This window comes from Oryctolagus cuniculus, chromosome 10 (assembly GCF_051225735.1).
Source record: "Oryctolagus cuniculus isolate XC-2025 breed Fujian yellow rabbit chromosome 10, ASM5122573v1, whole genome shotgun sequence".
In the NCBI taxonomy this organism is placed as follows: domain Eukaryota; kingdom Metazoa; phylum Chordata; class Mammalia; order Lagomorpha; family Leporidae; genus Oryctolagus; species Oryctolagus cuniculus.
In genome coordinates this window covers 100,443,182-100,465,733 of record NC_142876.1, presented here as the reverse complement: position 1 = coordinate 100,465,733, position 22,552 = coordinate 100,443,182, and the positions used below count along the sequence as shown (strand labels likewise).

The 22,552-nt window shown below is 62.1% G+C and overlaps 1 protein-coding gene and 1 long non-coding RNA gene across 3 annotated transcripts; one reads left to right on the top strand and one right to left on the bottom strand.

Moving 5' to 3' along the window:
- Window positions 1–3,773: 3,773 nt before the first annotated feature.
- On the top strand, window positions 3,774–17,828 carry SLC38A3 (solute carrier family 38 member 3). The gene is made up of 16 exons (XM_002713210.6): window positions 3,774–3,853; window positions 11,795–11,933; window positions 12,033–12,114; window positions 12,221–12,336; window positions 12,869–12,942; window positions 13,042–13,134; window positions 13,239–13,320; window positions 14,275–14,357; window positions 14,448–14,506; window positions 14,661–14,825; window positions 14,897–14,976; window positions 15,245–15,345; window positions 15,576–15,700; window positions 15,794–15,938; window positions 16,749–16,852; window positions 16,944–17,828. The coding sequence occupies exons 2-16, from the start codon at window positions 11,833–11,835 to the stop codon at window positions 17,046–17,048; spliced, it is 1,515 nt and encodes a 504-aa protein (XP_002713256.3). The 5' UTR covers window positions 3,774–3,853; window positions 11,795–11,832; the 3' UTR covers window positions 17,049–17,828.
- A 1,905-nt stretch (window positions 17,829–19,733) lies between these two features.
- LOC138844096 (uncharacterized) lies at window positions 19,734–21,975 on the bottom strand. Of its 2 annotated transcripts, none has more exons than XR_016214803.1 (2): window positions 21,852–21,975; window positions 19,734–20,233 (listed from the first exon to the last, which is right to left on the bottom strand). It is a non-coding gene; the product is annotated as an uncharacterized LOC138844096 (long non-coding RNA). The 2 variants fall into 2 exon arrangements; XR_011379526.2 differs by having other exon boundaries at window positions 19,734–20,236; window positions 21,852–21,973.
- Between the last annotated feature and the right edge of the window lie 577 nt (window positions 21,976–22,552).

Here is a 22,552-nt window from a genome sequence, read left to right as displayed (position 1 = left end):
GAACACCAGGTGGGGGCTGGACTCGCCCCCAGGGAGTTCTCTCCCACAGATAGTCCTGGCCCTGGACCCTGGGGGCTAGGGATGCTGTACCCTGTCCATCCCCGGCAAATGTGGGGGCCCTGAGTCACCCGGACTGAAGCTTCCTCAGCTGTATGTACGGCATCGGTGTAATTACACCTTAGGGAGCAGGATCAATGGGTGCCGCTGCCTGATTCACAGTCCAGGGCAGAGATCAGAGAGACCTGGCTTGGAGTCAGCTCCAGTGCCACGCCCCAGTCTTGTAGGCGGGGGCATTTACTGTGAGTGCCTCCAGCCACCACAATCCCTGCCTGACCTACAACCTCCAGGTGCCCCTGAGGGTCTCCATGGCCTTGGGCTCTGGCTCCGGTGGGCCTAACCTGGCCCGCCACTGACCAGAGATTAGACAAGACTGGTGGACGGTTAATGCCACTGACGTCAGGGTCTGGCTGGGTGGCCGCAGAAGGCCTGGTCCCTCCCCACAGGCAGTAGCACAGCCCATGTGATCTGGGCTCATTAAGCCGCTTCAGAGGCCAGAGAAGCTGGGGGCCAGATCTCGGGGAAGGAAGGGCAGGCACACCAGGGCTGCAGGGCAGGCCTTGGCCGAGAGGTCAGCCACCATTGGAGCCCTGGGTAGGGGAGGGACTAGCCAGGAGGGCTGCCTCTCTGTCCCCTCCATACATCCACACTGCTCTTGCTCAAAGAGGTGCCTCCCAGGCACCAAAGTGAGCAGGGTGTAGCCAGAGCCGTGGATGTAAGTCCCTGGCTCCCAGGGGTGGAGGTGAGAGGCACTGCCTCCCAGGAGGCCTGCCCATGCCCCATGCAGCCCTCCACCCATCAACACTAACCCCACACTCATTCCCGCCTTCCCCACCCTGGTGTACACCTTTCTCTCCTGGGCAGAGCCAAGCCCACGGCTGCCTCCGACCTGACAGGAGCGTTGCCATCAGATCAGCCATGGAGAGCACTGGGGGACACTGGGACACTGAGGCTGGAGCTGTGTGGGAGGGTGCAGGGGCCAGCCCAGTGAGTGGTGGTTGGGAGCCTCCGGCAGGGTTCCCGGAGGTGACCTTCCGTTTGGGTGCTGAAGAACAGGTAGGAGCTTTCCAAGGAGGTGGGACAGGGTGGGGAGCCTTGAGCCCTGGCAGCCACTAGGGCAGAGGTACAGGAGCATAAAGGCTTCGAACAGCAGGAACACGGGTGTGGTCAGCCAGGTGGTGAGGGAGGCAGAGGCCTGCTTGGTGTGAGACCAGGGGCCTGCAAGGTGTCCAGGCAGAGGATCCAGAGGCCGGCTGTGAGCAACACAGGGTCCGGGGCCAGTAGGGTGCAGCGGAGGCTGTGGCATGGTGAGCAGAGACCGCCTGGCTGGAGGCTGAGAGTTCAAGGCTGGAGAGGGAAGCAGAGGCTGCTGGGTCCTGGGCCGTGCGGTCTGCCCCTTCTCCACTCTGCTTGTTGGCGATGAGGGCGTGGAGGTGGAGGTGGAGGTGGAGGCTGGGCTGACACCTAAGATGCAGCCCCCCCTCCTAACTCAGGGGGCTGCCCCCAACAGCACCACTGCATGGATGGACTTGCCCTGTGGCCCTGGAGGGGAGGCACCCGGCAGCTCTCCGAGCCCATCCCAGCCGCCCAGCTGTCCGGTCAGCACAGGCTGGGCTGGGAGATTCGGCAGGTGGCGGGAAAGGCCTCTGAGCCGTGTTTGCCCTGGCGGGGGCCCAGGCTTAGCAACAACAAACAGTCAGCTCCTCCCCCAGCCTGGCCATGACTGGCTGGCCCAGGGACCCCACATCACATCACCTCAGGGCCTCCCACGGCAACTCAGCCCAGTCAGCCCCTGCTCCCTCCAGGCTGCATTGAGGACCCCACTGCTCACATGTTGGGTGACCTTGAACCAGGCCCAGCCCCTCAGGAACTGACAATGGGAGCCACCAGCCCTTTGCCAACGGTTCCTACGAATATCCAGCATGTCTGCAGGTGGGAGGTGGGGGCAGAACTGGGACCCTGGCCAGCACCTTTCCTGTCTGGTTCTGCCATGGTTCATGTCCTTTTTGTGGGGGGAGGGAGTGCTTAATGGCCCCTCAGGATCAAGGTGAGCTCTGCTCTGGGAATTGCACCAGCCCCACATGAGTTCCTTCTTAGTTTCCAGCGACCAGCAAGGCAGGAGCTGGGGTGGCTGGAGGTTTTGGGGGTGGCCACCATCCCAGTAACTTTCTCTGCAGCTCTCTCAGCCTCCTGAGCCCCCAGGTGGAGCTGAGCCTGTTGCCATTGGCTCCTAGCTTCTTCACACTCTCCTCCCAGGCCAGGGGAAAAGACAAAGCCATGTCACATAGAGGGAAACCGAGGTAGCCCAGGCTTGGCTGGGGTAGCTCCATGAGTCAGCAGGAAGGGAATCCAGCAGTCCTAGATCGGGGGAGTCAGGACTCCCAGCCCAGGGCAGGGGAGGGGCTCAACTTGTCCTCAGACAGTGTTCCCCCAGCCCCTGGAAGTGGGGCACACACAACACAGAGAAGTCCAGCTCGGATAGGAACAGCAGAGCCACAGCATTAATCGGATCAGAGCCAGGGGCTGAGACGCAAGGGGCACAGATGTTCTGGAAATTCCCCCCCCCTCCCATTTACCACTAAGGTCAACACCTCCCCCAGATCCCTGCTGGCTGGGTGCAGAGTCTTAACACCCAACACCCACCTCTAAGAACCAGCACCCTGGGTGACAACAGGCAGGGGGGGATAAGGAGTTCAGGCAAGAAGATCACCCCAAAGTCTCTCCCGCCAGGCACCAAGTCTCAGCCCTCACTTGCCTTAAGCAGGATGACAGCTGTCTGCCACAGCCTAGCAATGGGGGGGGGGGAGGGGCATGCTCAGGGAGGCCCCAGGCAGGGCAAGCTCTGCTTCTCTCCTGTTCTTTCTGCCCTGGCTCCTGTCTGCTCCAGCTTCAGTCTCTTCACTTTTAAACTTTTCATTGGTTTGAAAAGGAAGAGAGAGAGAGAGAGAGAGAGAGAGAGAGAGAGATCAATCTTCTGTCCTCTGGTTCACTCCCCAGAAGCCCACAGTGGCTGGAGCTTGGCCAGGCTGAAGCCAGAAGCCCAGAACTCAGCTACTGAGTAGCTGACCCGTCACCTGCTGCCTCCCGTGATGGTCATTAGCAGGAGGCTGGAACTGGGAGCAGAGGTGGGACTTGAACCCTGGCCCTCTCCCTTTAAGGACTTGTGCCTATCTACAGAGCACAGTGCCCTGTTCAGCACAGGTATATGGCGTAAACTGCTCAACTTGGGCAACTAGCATTTTCCCTAGCCTCCTGTCTTCCGCTTATGTGGAGAGAAGCCCAAATTGATGTAAGGCGTCCTCCCACCCCCACTGGTCGGGAAGGGGCAGGCCGGAAGAAGGGTATTTTTTTTTTTTTGCCCCGGATCAACGGCCCCTTCACTAGTGCCCAGCATCGCCCCGTTCCGCTCCTCTTAGCTGAAGATCGCCTGGCGGCTTAAGGGAAGTGACGGCGGAGCTTTTCGGGGATTAGGAGACCCAGAGACCTCAGACCGAGTCTGTGGCGGACTGAAGTACTCCCCGGACAAGAGCCAAGCGAGCCTCTCCCCGATCTGCCGCGCTCCTTCCTCGGGGCTAGCTCTCACTCCGGACGCCCCTGCGCTCCCGCTCGGCCCCGGACCAGCCCCTCCTCCCGCGGGCCGCAGGGGATTGGCGGGCCGGGGGCGGGCCGGGGGCGGGGCCGGCCGCCCTTCATCCCCAGCCGCCGCTGCCGCCGTTGCAGCCTTGCGCTCAGCCGGGAGCAGAGCGGACCGCACCGGCCCCAGCGGAGCGCCGCGCGTGCCCACCCACGAGGCCAGGTACCGCTGGGGCGTCGACCCACTCGCCCAGGGGCACCGAGCGGGCTAAGCCCTGCTGTCCACCCTCCGGGCCATCCCCAGGCTGAGGAGAGCTGCCCTCGCCGGCCGTGACCTAGGCAGGCGCCTCAGCCCCGGGCGAGACAGAACCCCGCGCGCTCCAGGCGCAAGTCTGGGAACCCGTGGGTCGCGGGCCGGCTTGGAGCCTGAGCCGGGTCCGGGCAGCTCAGCGCTCTGGGACCTCTCGACAGGACAGGGCGGGACAGTCGGAGGTCGGTGGCACCGGAGCGGGGCCACTGGACGCCTTGTGGAGGGCTCGGGCGGCACCCGCGGGGAAGGACCAGAGTGGGTCCCAAAGGGCTACTCAAGAGGGGCCCGGAGTAGCCCCTGGAGCGCTGCCCCGACGGGCGCCGGACAGGCAGAGCGGCCCGGTTGGCACGCTGGGAATCCGGGTATATTTATCCCGGCTGCGGCTGCGTTGGACTGGGGTTTGAGGGCAGTTCGGGCCGGGCGGCCTGGGAAGCCTCGGGGTACGTGCTGGCCCCAGAGCCAATTCCATTTGTAGCGCGGCCAGCGGGCAAGGCGGGCGCGGGGCGCGGGGCTCGCGGGCGGGGCGTGGTGCGCGCTCCTCCCTACCTGGCGCCGGGCGGGGTGGACGAGCGCCGCGTGTCCACCGAGGGGAGCGACCCGGCGCGGTCTGCAGGACCCGCCCCCCGCCGGATCGCTCTGTTCCATTGGCCACGGCGAATGCGTGCGTTTGTTTACACCCGAGGAGGGGGGCCAGGGGTGGGGCCTGCGGGGTTCTGCCCTTTCCCCCACAGTGACCTGAGCCCGGAGCCCGGGTGTGGGCCCCAAACAGGGCTGAGGAGGAGTAAGCTGAAGGCCCCTGAGCCCTTTGCGAGCTCGAGCTCCGAGCCTGCAGCCTGCCCACCCCTGGACGAGGCCTGGCGCTGCCGTCCCTTCCTCTTCCTACTCTGGTCTGGTTGGGGCTGTTTTCTTGTGGAAGGGAAGCGGATCCCTCTGGCCTCAGCGTGGGGACAGTTTTGGAAGGGGGTGTTGGGCACGGCCGCGGAAGCTTTCCCTTTGGAGGGGCTGAGGGCCGGGCCGGGCACATCCGGAGGGGGCTGAAATGACCAAAATCAGGAAGGGTCATTTCCGACGTCTTAGGGTTGGGTCCGGGAGACCGCGCCTCTGGCGAGGGTGCGAAGGCGCGCAGGTCTCAGAATCTTGTCCTGCCGGACTGGCGGCACCCGCGTCCCCTCTGGCCTCTCAAGCTGCGCTTTGTTGAGTGCTGATACTTTTGGCCCCTGTCACAAGGCCTACACACACACACACACACACACACACACACGAGTCCAGGGCTCCAGGCGACCAGGCCACAAGAGCTGGTTGCTTCTGTCCCTGTGCTGCTGCCTTAGAAAGTAGCTTGGAAGCCCTGGGCAAACAGAAAAACTGAGACGTAAGGAGACAGGCTGGTGCTTCGTGGTCTCTGGGCTGGGCCCAGGGAGGATTTAAGCAGACCTGAGCGTTTCCTGGAAGTCTGGGCTGGGCCAGGGACAGGCAGGCAGTTTGAGGGGGAAAAGGTGTTTGCAGGGGAGGGTGTGACTGGCTCCGGGGAGGCACAGGCTCGGCCTCGATGTGCAGTCTGGGCTGGGGGAGGATGGGGCCCTGCAGGACAAGGTTTTCACATAGACACAGCCAGGGCTCGGAGAGGGTACGATGGGCTGAGGGTTTGGGGGGGCCTGAACCCATTGCATTCATTTAAAAATGCTTGCTGAGCACCTGCTACGTGCCCTGGGCACACGCAGTCTGGTGGGGAAGGGGCCTTTGACTCTGGATGGGAGGACGGCTGCAGAGGGCAGGCCGAGGCTCCAGAGGACCGGGCAGGGCTTCTGGGGGCCAAAGGGAAGGACCAGCTGCTGGGGCAGGAGGGGCTTTCCGGTCAGTGGCCCAGGGTGGCTTGGTTTTGAATTTCCGCTCCGCAGGCCACGTCCTGTACACAGCTCTCAGCCAGCACGTCTGCACACGTGCGTGGCGGCCGAGAATGGGGGCCAGTCAAAGCGGGTCCTCTCCATTGTCCAGGGAGACAAGCCTGGTGCTGGACTAGGGGTCGCTGAGCGTCCAGCAGGGCCTGGCCTTGTGACCCCCGGGGGCACGGCCCTCTCTCTGGGTGTCCCTGCACTGGCCTGCAGGAGTGGCCCCCTCACCTGGGTGCTCTGCTTTCCTCTCCCCCTCTGGCCATCCCTCGCTGCCCCCTTGTCTCCCTGTCTCCGTCTCCTTCTGGCTATGGATCATCTCATCTCTTTCCCCTCCCTGGTTGTCTCCGCGTCTGTCTCCCCATCTGACTGTCCGTGCATCCGCATGTGGGGTTTTTCTGCTCTCCGAGTTACTCTGTCCTATACGCACTTTGTTTCTCTGTCTTCTGTGCCTCCGTCTCTGTCCGGGTCATGCGTGGGCACATGTGTCCAACGTGTGTTTTCCTTCTATGCACCCTCCCTTCTTTGCCTCTGCTTCTTCCCAACATTGAATGTCGCCCCTCCTCCAGGCCAGCTTTGCCGTTAGCCCCCCATTGGGGTCTCCAGTGAGTCCTGAACTGCCCGAGGCCCGTGCTCCAGCTTTCTCTGGGGCCAGGAGTCCGGCTGTCCAAATATTTGGCCGCCTCCAGGGGATTCCGGGTCAGCAGGGAGGAGGATGGGCTGGCTGGCGCAGGGTCTCCCCTGCCCCTGGGGGGCCCCTAGTCACGTGATGTCCTATCCTTTGCCTCAGCTGGGCCTGGGCTGCACGTCCCTCTCAGCAGGCTGGCAAGGGGCAGTGGGGGGGGGGGTAGCTGCTGCTGGCACTGGCTCTGTCTTGAGCCAAAAGGTTCTGGCCACAAACTCCACTGGGGGTGGCCTGAGCAAGGCGGGCCCAGGCTGGGTGGGAGGAGGCCTGAGGTGCCCGGGCCAGGCCCAACTCTGTGCGTCAGTGGTGCGTCTATAAAATGTCCCCACCACAGGAAAATCTGCCTTCCGGCCCCCGCTGTGTCCCTCATCCTGATGGACACCTCCAAATGCCCAGGACAGAGGCACAGACCCCAGCGGCCAGGACCAGAGGACTGGGGGAACGAAGGGTGCGTGGCCAGTAGAGAGTGCTCTGGGCTGCCGGCTTTTCCCAGCCTGGGCCCCCTTGTGCGTGTTGCCCCTCAGTCCCGGCTCGGCGCTGCCCCCACACTGGCCACTCGTTGCTGGGTTGCTGCGTGTGTTGATGAGGAGGGAACTGGGGTTCGAACTCTGGAGCTGTGGGCTGCGTGAGAGGCAGTGTTGTCCGTGGGTCCCTGACTCTGTCCTGAAGCCTCCCACTTGCCCTATCCCTGGAGCCCTGAGCTAGCAATCAGCTTCTGCAGTCCCTGTGCCCGTGCCTTGACGACATGCAATTCAGAGGAGCCATGTGCACGCGCTATCGCCCCTAACAGAGGGCTTGTCCTAGTAGCCGGTGTCCCCCCTCTGAAGCCTGGGGAAGCAGGTGGACTGAGGGGTAGCAGCCCAGATGTGTGCCAGGCTGGGAGGGCACCCTGTCTCAGCAGAGGGGGAATGGGAAGGGCGGGCTGAAGTGGACCCAGGGGCAGGCCTCACCCAGAGCTCCCAGGGTGACCTCAGTGACCCTCGAGGCCAGGCCCGCTGCCCCTTCCTTTCCCAGGCACAGGCAGCCTGGGCCATAGCTGTTAGCTCCATGTGCCCCCTGGAGCATGTGGCTGTGGAGGGAGGGCCCGTGTCTGTGTCCCTGTGGCCGGCCCCCTGCTGCAGACCTGCTGTGTCTCTGAGCACTGAGGAGGGCTCAGAGCTGGGGACTTGAAGGGCTTTGGCCCGGGACAGGAAGGTGTGCTTCCTGCAGCTGCTCATGCAGCAGCCATCCTGCCGTGGCCTGGATTCTCAAGCCTCGGAATCTTTAATTAGCCAAACTCAACACCTGCCAAAGTGTGCCTGACGAATTCTCACCCTGTGGTGCCCACGTGGGCAGGCGCTGCCTGTGCATTGTCCCTAGGGCTCCTGGACTTTATCTTCCCAAAAGGCAAACAGGGCCCAGGGCAGTGGCCTGGGCCATGGATTACTGCCTGGCCTGTGCTGCATCACTGACAGATGCCACTCTGATGACTTGCCCAAGGTCATGACCATCTGCCCACCCCAGCATGTGACCCTCCTCTAGATGTCCGGGGCCTGCTCTGGGGGTAAGGGCCTTGGAAAGGCTCCTTACTCTGTCCTCAGCTCTGACCAAACCTTGTGGGGCCTGATATGTTGGGGGACGCGGAGGGCCCGAGTTGGAAGCACCTGCCCACGGCACACAGTGAAGTGGGGCCGGGACAGACCTTGGACTCACCATCCACTCTGGGCCTTCCCCACAGTGGTCAGGCCTGGCAGGGGCTCTTCCCGAGTTTGTCTCCCTGGTACCAAGGAGCCTGGGAGACAGCAGGCCCGAGGGAGGGGAGCTTTCAGAAAGAGCTGGCAGCCTCAAGAATGTCTAGGGGCCACATGCCAGGCCCCTAGTCCTGCCCCAGCCCCTACTGGACTCGGCTCTTGAGGCTCTGTCAGGCTTTCTGTGTGTTTGAAACCACAGAGTCCTCATTCCATCCTCCAGTCCACCTCACACCATACCCCAGGGCCTTTGCTCATGCTGTGCCTTCTGCCTGGCATTTTCTTTCCTGTTTGATACCTCAGGGACTCCCACTGGGTCTTTAGGCATGGCCGCATCACCTCCCCTAGAAAGCTCTACTGGATGCCTCCCTGCCTCTCCTTTTCTTAAAAAGCATTATTTATTAGGCAGGTGTTAAGTCACTGCTTGGAATGCCTGCCTCCAATGTTGGAGTGCTTGGTTCAAATCCCAGCTACTCTGCTCCCGATTCCAGCTTCCTGGGAGGCAGCTGGTGATGGCTTGAGTACCTCCACACACTTCCCTTCCAGTCAAGTGGGATGCCAGGACTGAGTTCCAGGTTCCTGGCTCTGGCTTGGCCCAGTCCTGGCTGTTGTGGGCATTTGGGAAGTGAACCAGCATATGGAAGATCTCTGTGCCTGCTTGTTCATTCTCCAAAGGCGTGCAACAGCCAGGGCTGGGTGGCTTGTTAGCAGAACGCTAGAATCCAGGACTCAAATCTAGGCATTCTGATATGGGGTTGGGGGCATCCCAAGAGGTTGTTTTTTTTTGTTTGTTTGTTTGTTTGTTTGTTTTGTTTTGTTTTTCTGACAGGCAGAGTTAGTGAGAGAGCGAGAGACAGAGAGAAAGGTCTTCTTTTTCCGTTGGTTCACCCCCTAAATGCCCGCTATGGCTGGTGCACTGCGCCAATCCGAAGCCAGGAGCCAGGTGCTTCCTCCTGGCCTCCCATGCGGGTGCAGGGCCCAAGCACTTGGGCCATCCTCCACTGCACTCCCGGACCACAGCAGAGAGCTGGACTGAAAGAGGAGCAACTGGGACAGAATCCGGTGCCCCAACCGGAACTAGAACCTGGGGTGCTGGCGCCGCAGGCAGAGGATTAGCTAAGTGAGCCACGGGGCCAGCCATCCCAAGAGGTCTTTTTTTTGACAGGCAAAGTGGAGAGTGAGAGAGACAGAGAGAAAGGTCTTCCTTTGCCATTGGTTCACCCTCCAATGGCCGCCACGGTCGGCGTGCTGCAGCCGCCGCACCGCGCTGATCCGATGGCAGGAGCCAGGTGCTTCTCCTGGTCTCCCATGGGGTGCAGGGCCCAAGTACTTGGGCCATCCTCCACTGCACTCCCGGGCCACAGCAGAGAGCTGGCCTGGAAGAGAGGCAACCGGGACAGACTCCGGCGCCCCGACTGGGACTAGAACCCGGTGTGCCGGCGCCGCAAGGTGGAGGATTAGCCTAGTGAGCCACGGCGCTGGCCCCTAAGAGGTCTTAACTGCTGTACCCAGTGCCTGCCTTGCCCCTTGCTCAAGTCCCAACACTGTGTGGCTCATGCTCAGGTGTAGCAGGAGCTACTCAGAGGGTCTGTCCCTTCTAGATGGCAGTCACTTGAGGTAGGTGTATTCCATGTCTTTTCTGGGATCTCAGGCCAGCCTGACATCAGCCATGACTGCAGAGAGTCAGCAGGCCCTAGAGGTCCAGTCCCATGCCCTGAGGGAGGGAGGGGGAACCTGGAGCCAGAGCTCCACACACTTCCTGTGGCCCACACCGCGCACTGTGGTCTCCCTGGAGGCACTGGCTGACGGCTACAGTCCTGATGGACACCTTGGCACCCCCATACACACCAGCCCAGGCAAGCCCTTGGGGCCTCAGTTATTAAGGCAGAGAAGGGTGCTTTGTCCAGGCTGTCGACTCAGCACACTCCGAGGACCTGCCCCAGCTTGCCTGGGGCTGGGGGGCCGGGCAAGGGCAACCCCAGCTGAGTGCCAGGGGGCACACTGGAGTGCCTCTGAGACCAGGCACCGGCACCTCCACGTCCAGGTGGCATCTGGAGTGGCGCCCATGGCAAGGCTTAGGGCAAGGGCGTTAGAATGGGCTGGCCTAGGGGAAGGGGGCTCAAGGGAGATAGTAGCATGGTCACAGTCCTGACTGGACAGGGCTGGCTGGCATCAGAGACACAGGCAGGTTTGAGAGGTGAGAGAGTGCCTGGTGTGGCGTCTCCGCAGCTAAGGCTGCCAAGGACAGAACTCCGGCCTGGGGCTGCCCGGGGCAAAGGGGAGAGGGGCTCCTCCAGTGGGAAATGCACACTGTCACCCCAGGGCCCAGGCCTGAGCCCACCTTCCCTCCCTGTTCACCCCGAGCCCTGAGTGCTCAGCTTGAGTCCTTCCCTGTGTTTGATTCAAGGACAGACCTGAGACCACCAGGGTCTGGAGTGGGGGTGGGGGCAGGGCAGGTTGTGGGGTTCCCAGTCCACACTGGGCTCTAGAGGTCCTGCCTGGCAACGCTGACCTCCCCAGTCCCCCAGCCCCAGCCCTCCTGCTGGCCGCCTGGCCTTCAGGCTGTCCTTACAGACCCGAGGGGCATGGTGCCCAGCCACCTTCCGGGCATGAGGTGGCCAACTCCTGGCCCAGCGGTGGGAGAGGGGCCAGCAGGTTGCTGGGCAGTGGGTGGGGGGACCCGGCAGAATGTGCTTGACGGCAGCCATGGGGACGCTGCTCCGGGCACCCACACTCCTCCCCAGCTGGCCAAAGCCACGAGCTCCTGACCTGTGGCTCTGGCAAGTGGGGGCTTTGTTTAGGGGCTTCTGGGCTCCCTGGCGGGGGAGGAGAGGGTTAAAGGGGAATAGGGCTATGTGGAGCATGAGGCCTGTGTGGCTCAGAGACCTGGGCCCTAGAGCACCCACTTCTTGGAAGGGCCCTCAGGGCTCTCTGCTGCAGCCAGCAGGGAAGGGCCCAGGTGTCCACCACCCAGCACCGCCTCAGGCCTCCTGGCTCTGGGGGCACAGCCTCTGCGCCTGCCGTTCCCAGCGCCAGCTCTCAGCCCATAGAGGGCCCTTTGTTCTGGCTGCCAGCAGTGCCCGCCGGGCGGCTGGGAACGGGGCCCGCAGCCCTCACCCTCTCCCGAGGCCTCCTGCCGTCGGGCACTGCCATTCTAGGTTGGCCAGGAGGCCCCTGGCACCCGGGGCCAGTGCAGGAAGCTGTCTCCCAGGACGCATGTCGGGGAGGAGAGCCTGTCCAGAGTGCACACTCCCAGTGCGGGCGGGGGGCCCGGCGACCCTCGGTGCACACAGGGGACACCTGAGGCCCCAGGGGCTGCCGGGGCTGCGTGTGGGCCAAGGGGGTGTGTTATGTCCCTACAGGAAGTCCAGGGGAGCTCAGGCATCGAGGCTCAGCCCCTCGGAAAGGCACATCCTGAGGAGGCAGCAGGAGGAGCTGCCCTGCCTGGATGTCCTGAGTGACCCCCGGGGGGAGGGCGAGGGCAGCAGGCCTCGTGTGGGAGGCTGGGCTGTGTGCCCGGCGAGGGGGATAACCAGAGGCACCGGCTGCCCCGCAGACATCCGACTGTGGGTGTGAGAGCAGTGCTGCGGCGGCATGGAGGCGCCTCTGCAGACGGAGATGGTGGAGCTGGTGCCCAACGGCAAGCCCTCCGAGGTGCTGCTCCCAGCCAGCTCGCCCACGGCCATGCACCAGCGGTGAGTAGAGTGGGGCACCACTGGCGGCTCGGGCCTGGGCTGGGCAGGGTACCGGGCACGGGGCAGCAGCTGAGCTGCCCGCCTTGGCTGTGCCCACAGGGCCGAGGACCCGGGACAAGGCTGTGTCGAGGGCAGGGGTTTCCTACAGAAAAGCCCCAGCAAGGAGCCGCACTTCACCGACGTGAGCCGGGCAGCGACGGGAGGCCGGGGGACGGTGGGGGAGAGGCTGTGACGCGCCAAGCCTCGCTCACTCGCCACCCTCGCCGCCCCCACTCTGGTGCCTGCAGTTCGAGGGGAAGACATCGTTCGGGATGTCAGTGTTCAACCTGAGCAACGCCATCATGGGCAGCGGCATCCTGGGGCTCGCCTATGCCATGGCCAACACGGGCATCGTCCTCTTCCTGTGAGTGCCCCCAGTGGACCTCCTCAAGACAGGGAATTTGGAGCGAGCTGCTGCCAGGCCCCGTCTCAAAGCCCCAGCCTCAGTGGGTGGGCGCTTCTTACACCAAACCCAAACCGCGGCTGGAAAAACACCCAGGGCCAGCCAAGTAGACCTGACTGCCCGGTAAACCCACTGAGGTCACAGCAAGGGCCAGCTCCACAGGCCCAGGTCTGTCCTGCCGCGTTTCCACGTGACAGCCAAACCCCGTGGCCAGGCCTGTGAGGGCACACGTGTCATTGGCCTGGGGGCTCTGTCCAGCAGCCTGCATGGAAAACATGTTTGTCCCAAGCGCTCTGAAGAGGACACACTCACAGGAGGGATACAGGGTGCCCTTGACCCCTCCGGGTCACGTCCCAGCCTGGGTCTGAAGCCCACTGAGTGGGCAGCCACACCTACCAGGGGTTCAGACTCTCCCCGGCCGGCCTCTCGGAGTCCCTCAGCCCGGGCCGGCCAGGGGAGCCCCCAGCGGCCTCTTCGCCTCCAACCTCCCCAGGTTCCTGCTGACGGCCGTGGCCCTGCTCTCCAGCTACTCCATCCACCTCCTCCTTAAGTCCTCAGGGATTGTGGGTGAGCCTCACTCTGGCCTGGAGAGGGTGGGGCTGAGGGGTGGACTGCGGGGACCCACTCCCCCTTGCTGTCCTGACCCCCTCTTCCCCGCCCCCATAGGCATTCGCGCCTATGAGCAGCTGGGCTACCGCGCCTTCGGCACCCCGGGCAAGCTGGCAGCAGCACTGGCCATCACACTACAGAACATTGGCGGTGAGATCTGTGGGCAGGTGGCAGGCCTTGGGGTAGGCAGTGGACAGGTCTGGAGGCCAGCTGGCCCGGCTGACCCCAGCACCTGCCTGCCCTTCTCCCTGTAGCCATGTCCAGCTACCTGTACATCATCAAGTCCGAGCTACCCCTCGTCATCCAGACCTTCCTAAACATGGAGGAAAAAACCTCGTGAGCCCCCAGGAAGCGGGGGAGGGGGAAAGGGCCCAGGCTGAGCTGGTGGGAGAGCCGGGCAGAGAGCCGCCAGCAGAGGCAGCATTCCATTCCCACGCACCGGGCACCTAAGGGAACCTCCCAGGAGGGGAGGAGTGACGCTGAGGAGGCTGCACCCCGCCTGGCCCTGGACCCAGCCTGGGAGCACAACAGCCTCAGGCTTAGCTCTAAGCACCTGCTATTCCTGACCATGGGGCAGCCCCACCCCCAGGAGATTAAGCCCAGGGTGTCCCAGTTGCCTATCACTTTAGCCAGCACTGACCAGCATCAGCCTTGTTCTGTGGTTTGGAGGGAAGTGAGGAGACAGCCAGGACTACTCCTGTCGGCTCAGCCCTGGCAAGCAAAGGGGCTGTGAGGCTGGGGGCGACTCTGGGAGGCGGGAAGGAAGCCAGGGATTCTGCCCCTGCGGCCCTGGGGGGCCTTTCCCAAGGACTGGGCCTTTGGGCCTGCCCTTGGAGGGCGGTCCTGGCCTTATCACCTTCTCGTGTCCATTCCCAGAGGGTAAGGAGGACAGGAGGAAGAAAGTGCAGGTGCCAGGAGGCACCACAAGGAGTGCAGGCGCTTGGCGAGTCCTTGAGACCCCCTTGGAAGACGCCACTCCCCTCCAGAGCCAGGTCCCTCTGTGGCACTCACCTCCCTCAGGAGGCTGGGCCCAGGCCTGGAAACCAGCAGTGACTGTAATCGTAATGGTTCCCAGGCGAGAGCTGCTGCCAGGCCAGCGCCTTTGTCCTCGCGTCACTCCAGGGAGTGCTGAGTGCGTGCTCATTTTGCAGATGGGGAGAGGGAGCCTGGGAGCTGTGGGCAAATATTCTTCAGAGGTCACTCAGTGGTACCACTGGGAACCCCAGCTGAGACAGCTCCACCCCACGCTGGGTGGGCTCTGACCCTGGCCCCCCACTTCCGCCCTGGCAGAGACTGGTACCTGAACGGGAACTACTTGGTAATCCTGGTCTCCGTCACTGTCATTCTGCCTCTGGCACTGATGCGACAGCTTGGTGAGTGTGGCAGAGACAGGCCTTGGAGGAGGCGTAGCAGGGATGTGGGGCGGGGCCCCCAGGCTCACGCCCCCACCTTGCACTTTTCAGGCTACCTGGGCTACTCCAGCGGCTTCTCTCTCAGCTGCATGGTGTTCTTCCTGATTGCAGTGAGTCACCCCCCTTGCTGGGCACCAGGGGTCCGCTGGCAGAGGGATAGCAAGTGTCCAAGGCAGCTCCCTCCTCCTCCTCTAGATGTGGCTTCCTGGCGACTTCACAGGCAGCCGAAGCTGGCTCTGATGCCCTTCCCCCTCCCCGACACAGGTCATCTACAAAAAGTTCCAAGTGCCCTGCCCGCTGCCCTCCAGCTCGGCCAACAGCACGGGCAACGTCAGCCACGTGGAGGTCCTTGGGGAGAAGGTGCACCTGCCGGGCGAGGCTGAAGCTGAAGCTCTCTGCACCCCGAGCTACTTCACTCTCAACTCACAGGTCCCAAGAGGCCCGGGGAGGGTCTGGGCCGGGGGTAGGGGCCGCTGTGACACTGTCCCCTGTCTCCCCAGACAGCGTACACCATCCCCATCATGGCTTTCGCCTTCGTCTGCCACCCCGAGGTGCTGCCCATCTACACCGAGCTCAAGAAGTAGGTGCTGGGCCGGGGAAGGAGGCCAGGGCTGCCTGGAACTGCTTTGGGCAGCGTGGATGTGGCACTGCGGGTGTGTGCTGGGGGCGGCGGGCACAGGGTGCTAGTCACTTGATGGAAGATCTGCCACAAGGGGAGACTGGGGGCAAGACGGAGACCCCCGCAGCGGCTGAATGGTGAGAGGTGGTGCCAGAGGGACCCCGGTGCCGGTGTGGGTCTCCCAATGTGACCTGGCTCACCACCAAGCCCATCCCTCCCTGTCCCACAGCCCCTCCAAGAAGAAAATGCAGCACATCTCCAACCTGTCCATCTCTGTCATGTACGTCATGTACTTCCTGGCTGCCCTCTTCGGCTACCTCACCTTCTATGGTATGGCTGGACCGGCGGGGACAGGGCTGTAGGCCAGGGAGGAGGGCGGGGACTGGTCAGTAGCCATGGCACTCCGCATACCTCAGGCGCTCAGTAGGTGCGTAGTGCCTGACTGTGCCCTGCAGCAGTGGCGGTGACTCTGAGTGACACTCCCCGGGGTCAGGGTCTGCTGCGCAGCTCAGATCCCAACCCTACCGCCAGCCTGCTGACCACCCTCCCTGCCTTCGTAGATGGGGTGGAGTCAGAGCTGCTGCACACCTACAACAAGGTAAACTCGTCTGATGTGCTGATCCTGTGTGTGCGCGTGGCCGTGCTGACAGCTGTCACACTCACAGTGCCAATTGTTCTCTTCCCGGTGAGCTGATGGGCAGGTGGCTGGACCAAGGGTCGGGGGTGCTATGCTGATGGGGCCACAGGGCTGATGGCTCTCTCCCCCTGCCCACCCCAGGTGCGCCGTGCCATCCAGCAGATGCTATTCCAGAACCAGGAGTTCAACTGGCTGAGGCACATACTCATCGCCACAGGCCTGCTCACTTGTATCAACCTGCTGGTCATCTTTGCCCCCAACATCCTGGGCATCTTTGGGGTCATCGGTAAGAGTACAACCCTGCTGTGGAGGTGGGGGGCATTGAGAATTTCACAGCTGCAGATCCTGGCAGATTTTCAAGTTCATGGTCTACATTTAAGTGATGGCTGCTGGCCACAGCGTGTGCTCTCCTCTGAGTTTTTGTCCTGAAGGCAAGTCTATTCCCTCTTGGGGGCTCAAAGCCACGGAGTCAGGTCCACTTGCTAGGGGCCGGGGTGGACTTCTGGGGTCAGGGGCCTCTGCCAAGGGTCACATGAGGAAAGTGAAGTTCAGGGTGACGGCAGGGGCAGCAGGGCCACTCGGCTGGAGAGCAAGGAGCCTTGAGTCAGCCACGATCATCCGACTCCAGGTATGGTGCTCCGTGCACTGCTCTGTCCCAGCTGGGGCTCAGAGCTGAGAGATCAGACAACCCCGAAACACTGTGAGGGTGACCCAACTCAGGGGGCTGATTCTGCAACCCGGCTCTGCGGGGACTGACATGCACAATCTGACTCAAGATGAATTAAGCGGAAAGAACACCTTGGCCCCAGTTCCAGGGACACTTGCAGGAGCCCAGCGTCCCGAGGCTCCTCTCCCTCCGTCCTGTGGCTGTCTTTCCTCATTGCTTCCTTCACTGGAGTCCTGGTCCCAACTGCAGCCGCTCTTCCTGGTGGGTGGAGGACAAAGGGAGAGACCAGTGGGGTGCCCAGGACCAGGCAGAGCTCTGGAAACTCCCCCAGCAAGGAGGGGACCCGCTCCCCCTTCTGATGGGTCCAGCCCCAGACCTGAGCCGATTCTCGGACAAGAACCGGAGGTGGCTTTGCTCTGCTCTTTGCAGGTGCCACATCTGCCCCATGCCTCATCTTCATCTTCCCTGCCATCTTCTACTTCCGAATCATGCCCACGGAGAAGGAGCCTGCAAGGTCCACCCCCAAAGTCCTGGTGAGAGGGCTCTCGCGGGTGCTGTGCTGGGGTGAGGCTGAGTGGGGGGCTGCCCTGGCCTCCCACCTGACGCTGGCTTCTGACCCCACAGGCCCTTTGTTTCGCTGTGCTGGGCCTCTTGCTGATGACCATGAGCTTGAGCTTCATCATCATTGACTGGGTCTCAGGGACCAAACAGCCGGGAGGAAACCACTAGGGTGGCCCCATCCTGTTGTGTCTCCGCATCCTAGCACCCCTGCCCAGACTCTCCGGCTGGCGGCCTCTGCTCCCATGCCTTGGCCAGCAGCAGGGGGAGAAAGACCAGGCAGAAAGTAAACACTATGGCATTCGCCCCACCCCATGTCCTCTCTGTAGAAGGTCTTTGTTACAGATCCAGGACCAAGGCCCTTGGGCCACCCCCCTGCTGGGCTTCAGAGCTGCAGGGGCTTCCTGAGCTGGGGGCAGGGTGGGACTGAGGCCTCAGATCCTGCCTGAACCCTCATCCTTCCTCCCCATGCCTCCTGAGGTCACAGCCGCTGGGGGGCAAATAAAGCCAGAACCCAGGCCCTCAGCCATCTTCCGGAGGGGCTGTTGGGCCAGCCCTAAGCCTGGGGCCTCATGTCCACAGCCCCTTTGTTCTCCCTCCTCCTCTCCCCTGGTCCCTTACAGACTTGGGCTCGGCCCCTTGGATCCCCATGTCCTCTTCTCCCACCCCCTCCACAGGAGGAGACTCCATTGCACCCCAAAGCTGGGGTTACCAGGTTTTTGCTGACAGTGGGGCTGGAGTGGGCACCCCCAAAGGACTTCTGCCCTATCCCTTCCCCAGTCCCGGGGAGGCTGGGACTCCCCCTCCCCAGCCTGGGTCGAAGGTCACATTCCACTGCTGGGAGAAGGGAGAGGCTGGGGCCTACAGTGTCCTTCCCCAGGGAGCCAAAGACCCCAGGGCTGGGGTGGGGAGGCTGGCGGCCCCCTTTTATAAATATGATACAGAAGATCACTGTTTGTGTTGCCTGTTCTTGGTCCCCATGATCCCCAGGGTTCCTGGAGTGTGGAGGGGCAGCCAGGACATGGGTGGTGATGGAGGACCTGTCTCCTCCTCATCTCCTCATCTGGGAGGAGGGAAGGGCCAGGGTGGGACTCCTACCCTCCCACCCCCTGCCCCCCAAACCAGCCAGTAGTACGCTCAGACCCAGCTCTGGGCCCAGGCCAAGCTCAGCTCAGACCTGCTTTCTCACGGGTGAGGTGGGGGGAATGAATGAGGCCCCAGGAAGTGGGACAGAGAGAGGCCTTCAAAAGGAGGCAACGTGAGGTGCATCCCCAGCAGCTTCAGGGAGGGTCTGAGTGGGGGGGGGGGTACGGCCCTGTGGAAGCCCCAGGAGAGGCCTCCTGCCCTCGCCTGGCTGCCGTGCAACCTCTATCAATGGACAAAAGTCCAGGGATCCTGTGCCCTGCGGGCTGATCCTCTCATTCACAGCAAAATCCCCTCTGAATAAAGGTGGGCCGGGCAGTCCCCAGTCCCCGAGGGGGCGCCGAGTGCCAGGGATGGGGGAGGGGAAGTCCAAGGCACGGCAGGGGCTGCAGGCAGACAGGGCAGCCCCAGGTGTCCTGGCTTCGGTGGGACGGGGGAAGCTGCCCACTGCCTTGGGCAGGCCCGAACCAGCCGCGACCCAGCGGGATGGAGCTGCCCAGGCTTTGGCACCGACTCCCCATTAGGAGAGACCCTGCACCGGGCTGGGCCGCCAGGGAAAAGGCAGCAGGAGAGATCCAGTTTGAACTTGCCAGGCAGCTGCCAGCTCGGGGAAGCCCTGAAGAAAGAACTTCCTCGAGCGGAGGCTGCCGGGTCGGCGGCAGTGCCAGCTGGGCCGAGGGGGCTTCCTGAGTCCCATTCCCATCAGCCCCGGGCGCCTGACTCCAGCCTAGGGACTCACCCAGGAAAGAGCTGGACGCTGGCCTAGAGGCGCACGCAGCCCGGGCACCCAGGCGTGGGGGGCTGCTTTCCCACCTGCTGAGGCCCCAGCCCCGCCTGGAAGCTGCAGCTCCTGGGGAGTGGGGAGGAGCGGCGGGCAGAGTGCAGCCTGCAGGCAGACCCTGGATTCTTTCTTATCCTCTCTCCCTCCAAAGAGGTCAGATTCGAGCGGTGCCCCAGGCCCGGCCTCTCGCCTCTCAGACCAGGGGGCATGCTAACAGTAGCAACACACACATGTACATGTGCGTGCACCACACCGGGGTGGGGAAGGGCCCTGGCTCCGAAAGGCCATCTCTGCCTGCCCCGTCCAGCCCCCTCTGGGCCAGCCAGCGGGCAGCAGACGCCGGGGAGGGGACAGGAGGTGTGGCCGCGACGCCAGATTCCACAGCCAAGCGCCCATGTGACTGTGTGCGCATGTACCCCCCTCACCCTGCGCCTGAATGGGCCTGTGGCCCGAGGGCGGCACTGTTTTTCTGTGTTTTGAAGAATTTCCCAAGTTTTTTCCTGTAAGTTTGGAATATTGACATTGTGGAGCCGCCACGAGTCCAGCACAGAGGTCTTCTCCGTTGCTTTTCACTGTTTTGCCTCTGACGACTTCGGATAGAAAAGGAAGACAACACAGTCGCTGCTCACCCTCCTCCCTGTGTGCACACACACACATTTGCCTACCAACCGACAAGGGGCTCATTCATCCCCTCAACAAGTAGTTATGGAGCTTAGGTGCCAGGCACTCTGCTGGCACCTGCAAACACAGCGGTGAACAGAGGCAAACCCCTGCCTTCCTCCAACTGCAGTTCTAGGTGGGGGAGTGGGCTCGGAACAGAAGCATACAACACAACCACTAAGTTAGGGGGTAAGAAGGGCTCAGCACGGTGGGGTAAGGAGTGGGGAACAGCGGGCGGGGGGGGGGTCTGGGTGGGGCTCACTAAGAAAGGGGACTCTCAAAATCATCTTTATTTATGGAACCAGCATGTGGGACGCCCATATCCTGCATCAGATGCCTGGGATCAAGCCCTGCCTCCACTTCCTGTCCAGTTTCCTGCACCCTGGGAGACAGCAGGTGAGGGCCCAAGTGAACCAGCAAACGGAGAATCCCTTCCTCTCTCTCTCTCTCTCTCTCTCAAATAAATAAATCTTTTCAAAAACAATCTATTTATTGGGGTGGATATTGTAAGGGCAAAGGCTAAGCTGCTTCTGGGGATGCCTGCATTCCACAGGAAGTGCCTAGTTCAAGTTCCAGCTCCCCCCTTCTTCTGATCCAGCCTCCTGCATATGCTCCTGGCAGGCAGCAGTTGATGGTCCCAGTTCTTGAATTCCTGCCGTGTATGTGGGAGACCAGGATGGAGTTCCTGGCTCTTGGCTTTGGTCTGGCCTTGCCTTTGGCTCCTGCAGGCATCTGAGGCGTAAATGATCTCTCGGTGTTCGTCTTTGTTTCTCTGCTTTTCAAATGAATAAATTTAAAAAGAGTTATTTATTTGATGGGCAGAATTACAAAGAAAGAGAGGGAGAGACAGAGAGAGATACCTCCCATCTGCTGGTTCATTCCCCAGATGGCCGCAACCGTCAGGGCTAGGCCAGACCAAGGCCAGCAGCCAGGAGCTTCCTCTGGGTCTCCCATGTGGGTGCACTTGGGCCATCTTCTGCTGCTTTCCTGGATGCATTGGCAGGGAGCTGGATCAGAAGTAGAGCAGCCAGGACTCAAACTGGCACCCACATGGGATGTTGGCACTGCAGGCACTGGCTTAACCGACTATGCCACAACACTGGCCCCTGAGAAGGAGGGAGGGGGAAGTCTTCTATCTGCTGGTTTACTGTCTAATACAGGCTGAGGCTGTATTAAGCTGAAGCCAGGAGCCTGGAACTCAAATCTGGTCTCCCACATGGGTGGCAGGGAGGCAACTAATGAAAAAAAAAAAAGTGTATTTATTTACTTTCATCTATTTGAAAGGCAGAGCAATGGAGAGAAAGAGAGAGTGAGAGAGAGATCTTCTATCTGCTGGGTCACTCCCCACATGGCCTCAATAGCCAGGGCTGAGCCAGGCCAAAGCCAGGAGCACGGAACTCAGATCATCTGGGCCAGGCCCCAACTACTTGAGCCATCAGGGCTGCCTCCCAGGGTGCACATTAGCAGGAAGCTGGCATCGGGAGCCGGGCCTGGAACTCCAACATGGGCTGTGAGCATCCCAAGCAGGGTCTTGATTGCTAGGCCAAGCTCTAAATGGATTATTTAAGCTGCTCCACTGAGACAGCCAGCTCGGTTACCCTGGTTGTCCCAGACACACTGGGTGGCTTGGCCCTGGTGGGGTGAGTCACGGGGCTCGTCCTGCGGTAGAGGTTCCAGGGTTCCCTGACAGGCTGGGGATGGGGGAGAGGCAGACATGAGTCAAGGGTGACTCTGGGGCTGTCTGGGAGTGCAGCTGCCACCGCAGGAGGCTGGGGAGGAGATGAGTTCTGTCCTTGTGGAGTTTAAATCACTGGGCGGCCAGTGCTGTGGTGCAGCCAGTAACGTCTCTGCCTGTGATGCCGCATCCTGGCATCCCATTTAGGCACTGGTTCTAGTCCCGGCTGCTCCACTTCTGACCCAGCTCTCTGCTGTGGCCTGGGAAAGCAGTAGAAGATGGCCCAAGTCCTTGGGCCCCTGCACCCGTGTGGGAGACCTGGAAGGTTCCTGGCGTTGGATCAGCTCAGTTCTGGCCATTGCAGCCGCGTGGGGAGTGAACCAGCAGATGGAAGCCCTCTGTGTGTCTGTAACTCCGTCTCTCCAAAAATAAATAAATAAATAAATAAATAAATATAAAGGAAAAGAAAAGAAAAAAGGAGGAACTAGCAGGACAGAGGGTTGGGGCTGGGTGAAGGACTTCTGGGATCGCGGTGCCAGGGAACAGAGCTGGGAGGCAGTAGCTGGAGGGGTCGCACAGTGGGGCCTGGACATGAGGAAGTGTGCTCGGTGGCCACTGGCCCATCTAGCCAAGCACAGTGTCTGGGGACACAGTGGGTCCAAGAGGTAACACAGAGACCCAGGGACTGCCCTGACCCCAATTCAGAATTACTTACCGAGAAAGAGTAGCCCCGGAAAACAACCTCAAAAAGCAAAACCGCTCTCCAATCACACAAGGCTGCAAAGGCCCGGCCACTCTCCACCGGGCCTGGACAGCACTGGCCCGGGACCTAATCCCAGATCTCAGGGAGGCGGCCTCTGCTGCCCCCTGGCGGTTCCCGGCCCGTGACTGCGCTGCGCGGTGACCGGCCCGACACGTTGCCCAGCCTGGTGGCTGGGGTGGTCACCATGACCGTGCAGCTCGGGCTGGGAGCTCCAGGGAAGTCCTGGAAGGAGGGAGGCAGGCAGAAGGCCCCCGGGTGGGGCCGGGGGTCGAGATCGCCCAGGAGGGACGCGGCCTCCACACTGCGCCTCACGAGCAGGCGAGTACTGCAGGAAGCCAGGTGCGGCCCCCGACTAGCTGCTTGGCCTTGCAGGGCGCCCAGATCCACCTGGACCAAGTGTTCTGAGAGCCGCTCCAAGACTACACAGCTGCTTTCCTTACTCGGCCGACGTCTTAACAGGACATCCGACCCTCAAGGCGCCCTGGCCCTGCAGTGGGCACGGGCGATGGTCATGGAACTGTCCGAGCCTCGAAGGTACCCAGCGGGGGAGGGTCACGAGTCACTTCACTGCGAAGGGGAAGAGGATGAGGAAGGAGGCAGCGCCCTGGCATCCACAGTGTGAAGAAGCCAGGACGGGAGGAGGAGGCCAGTGT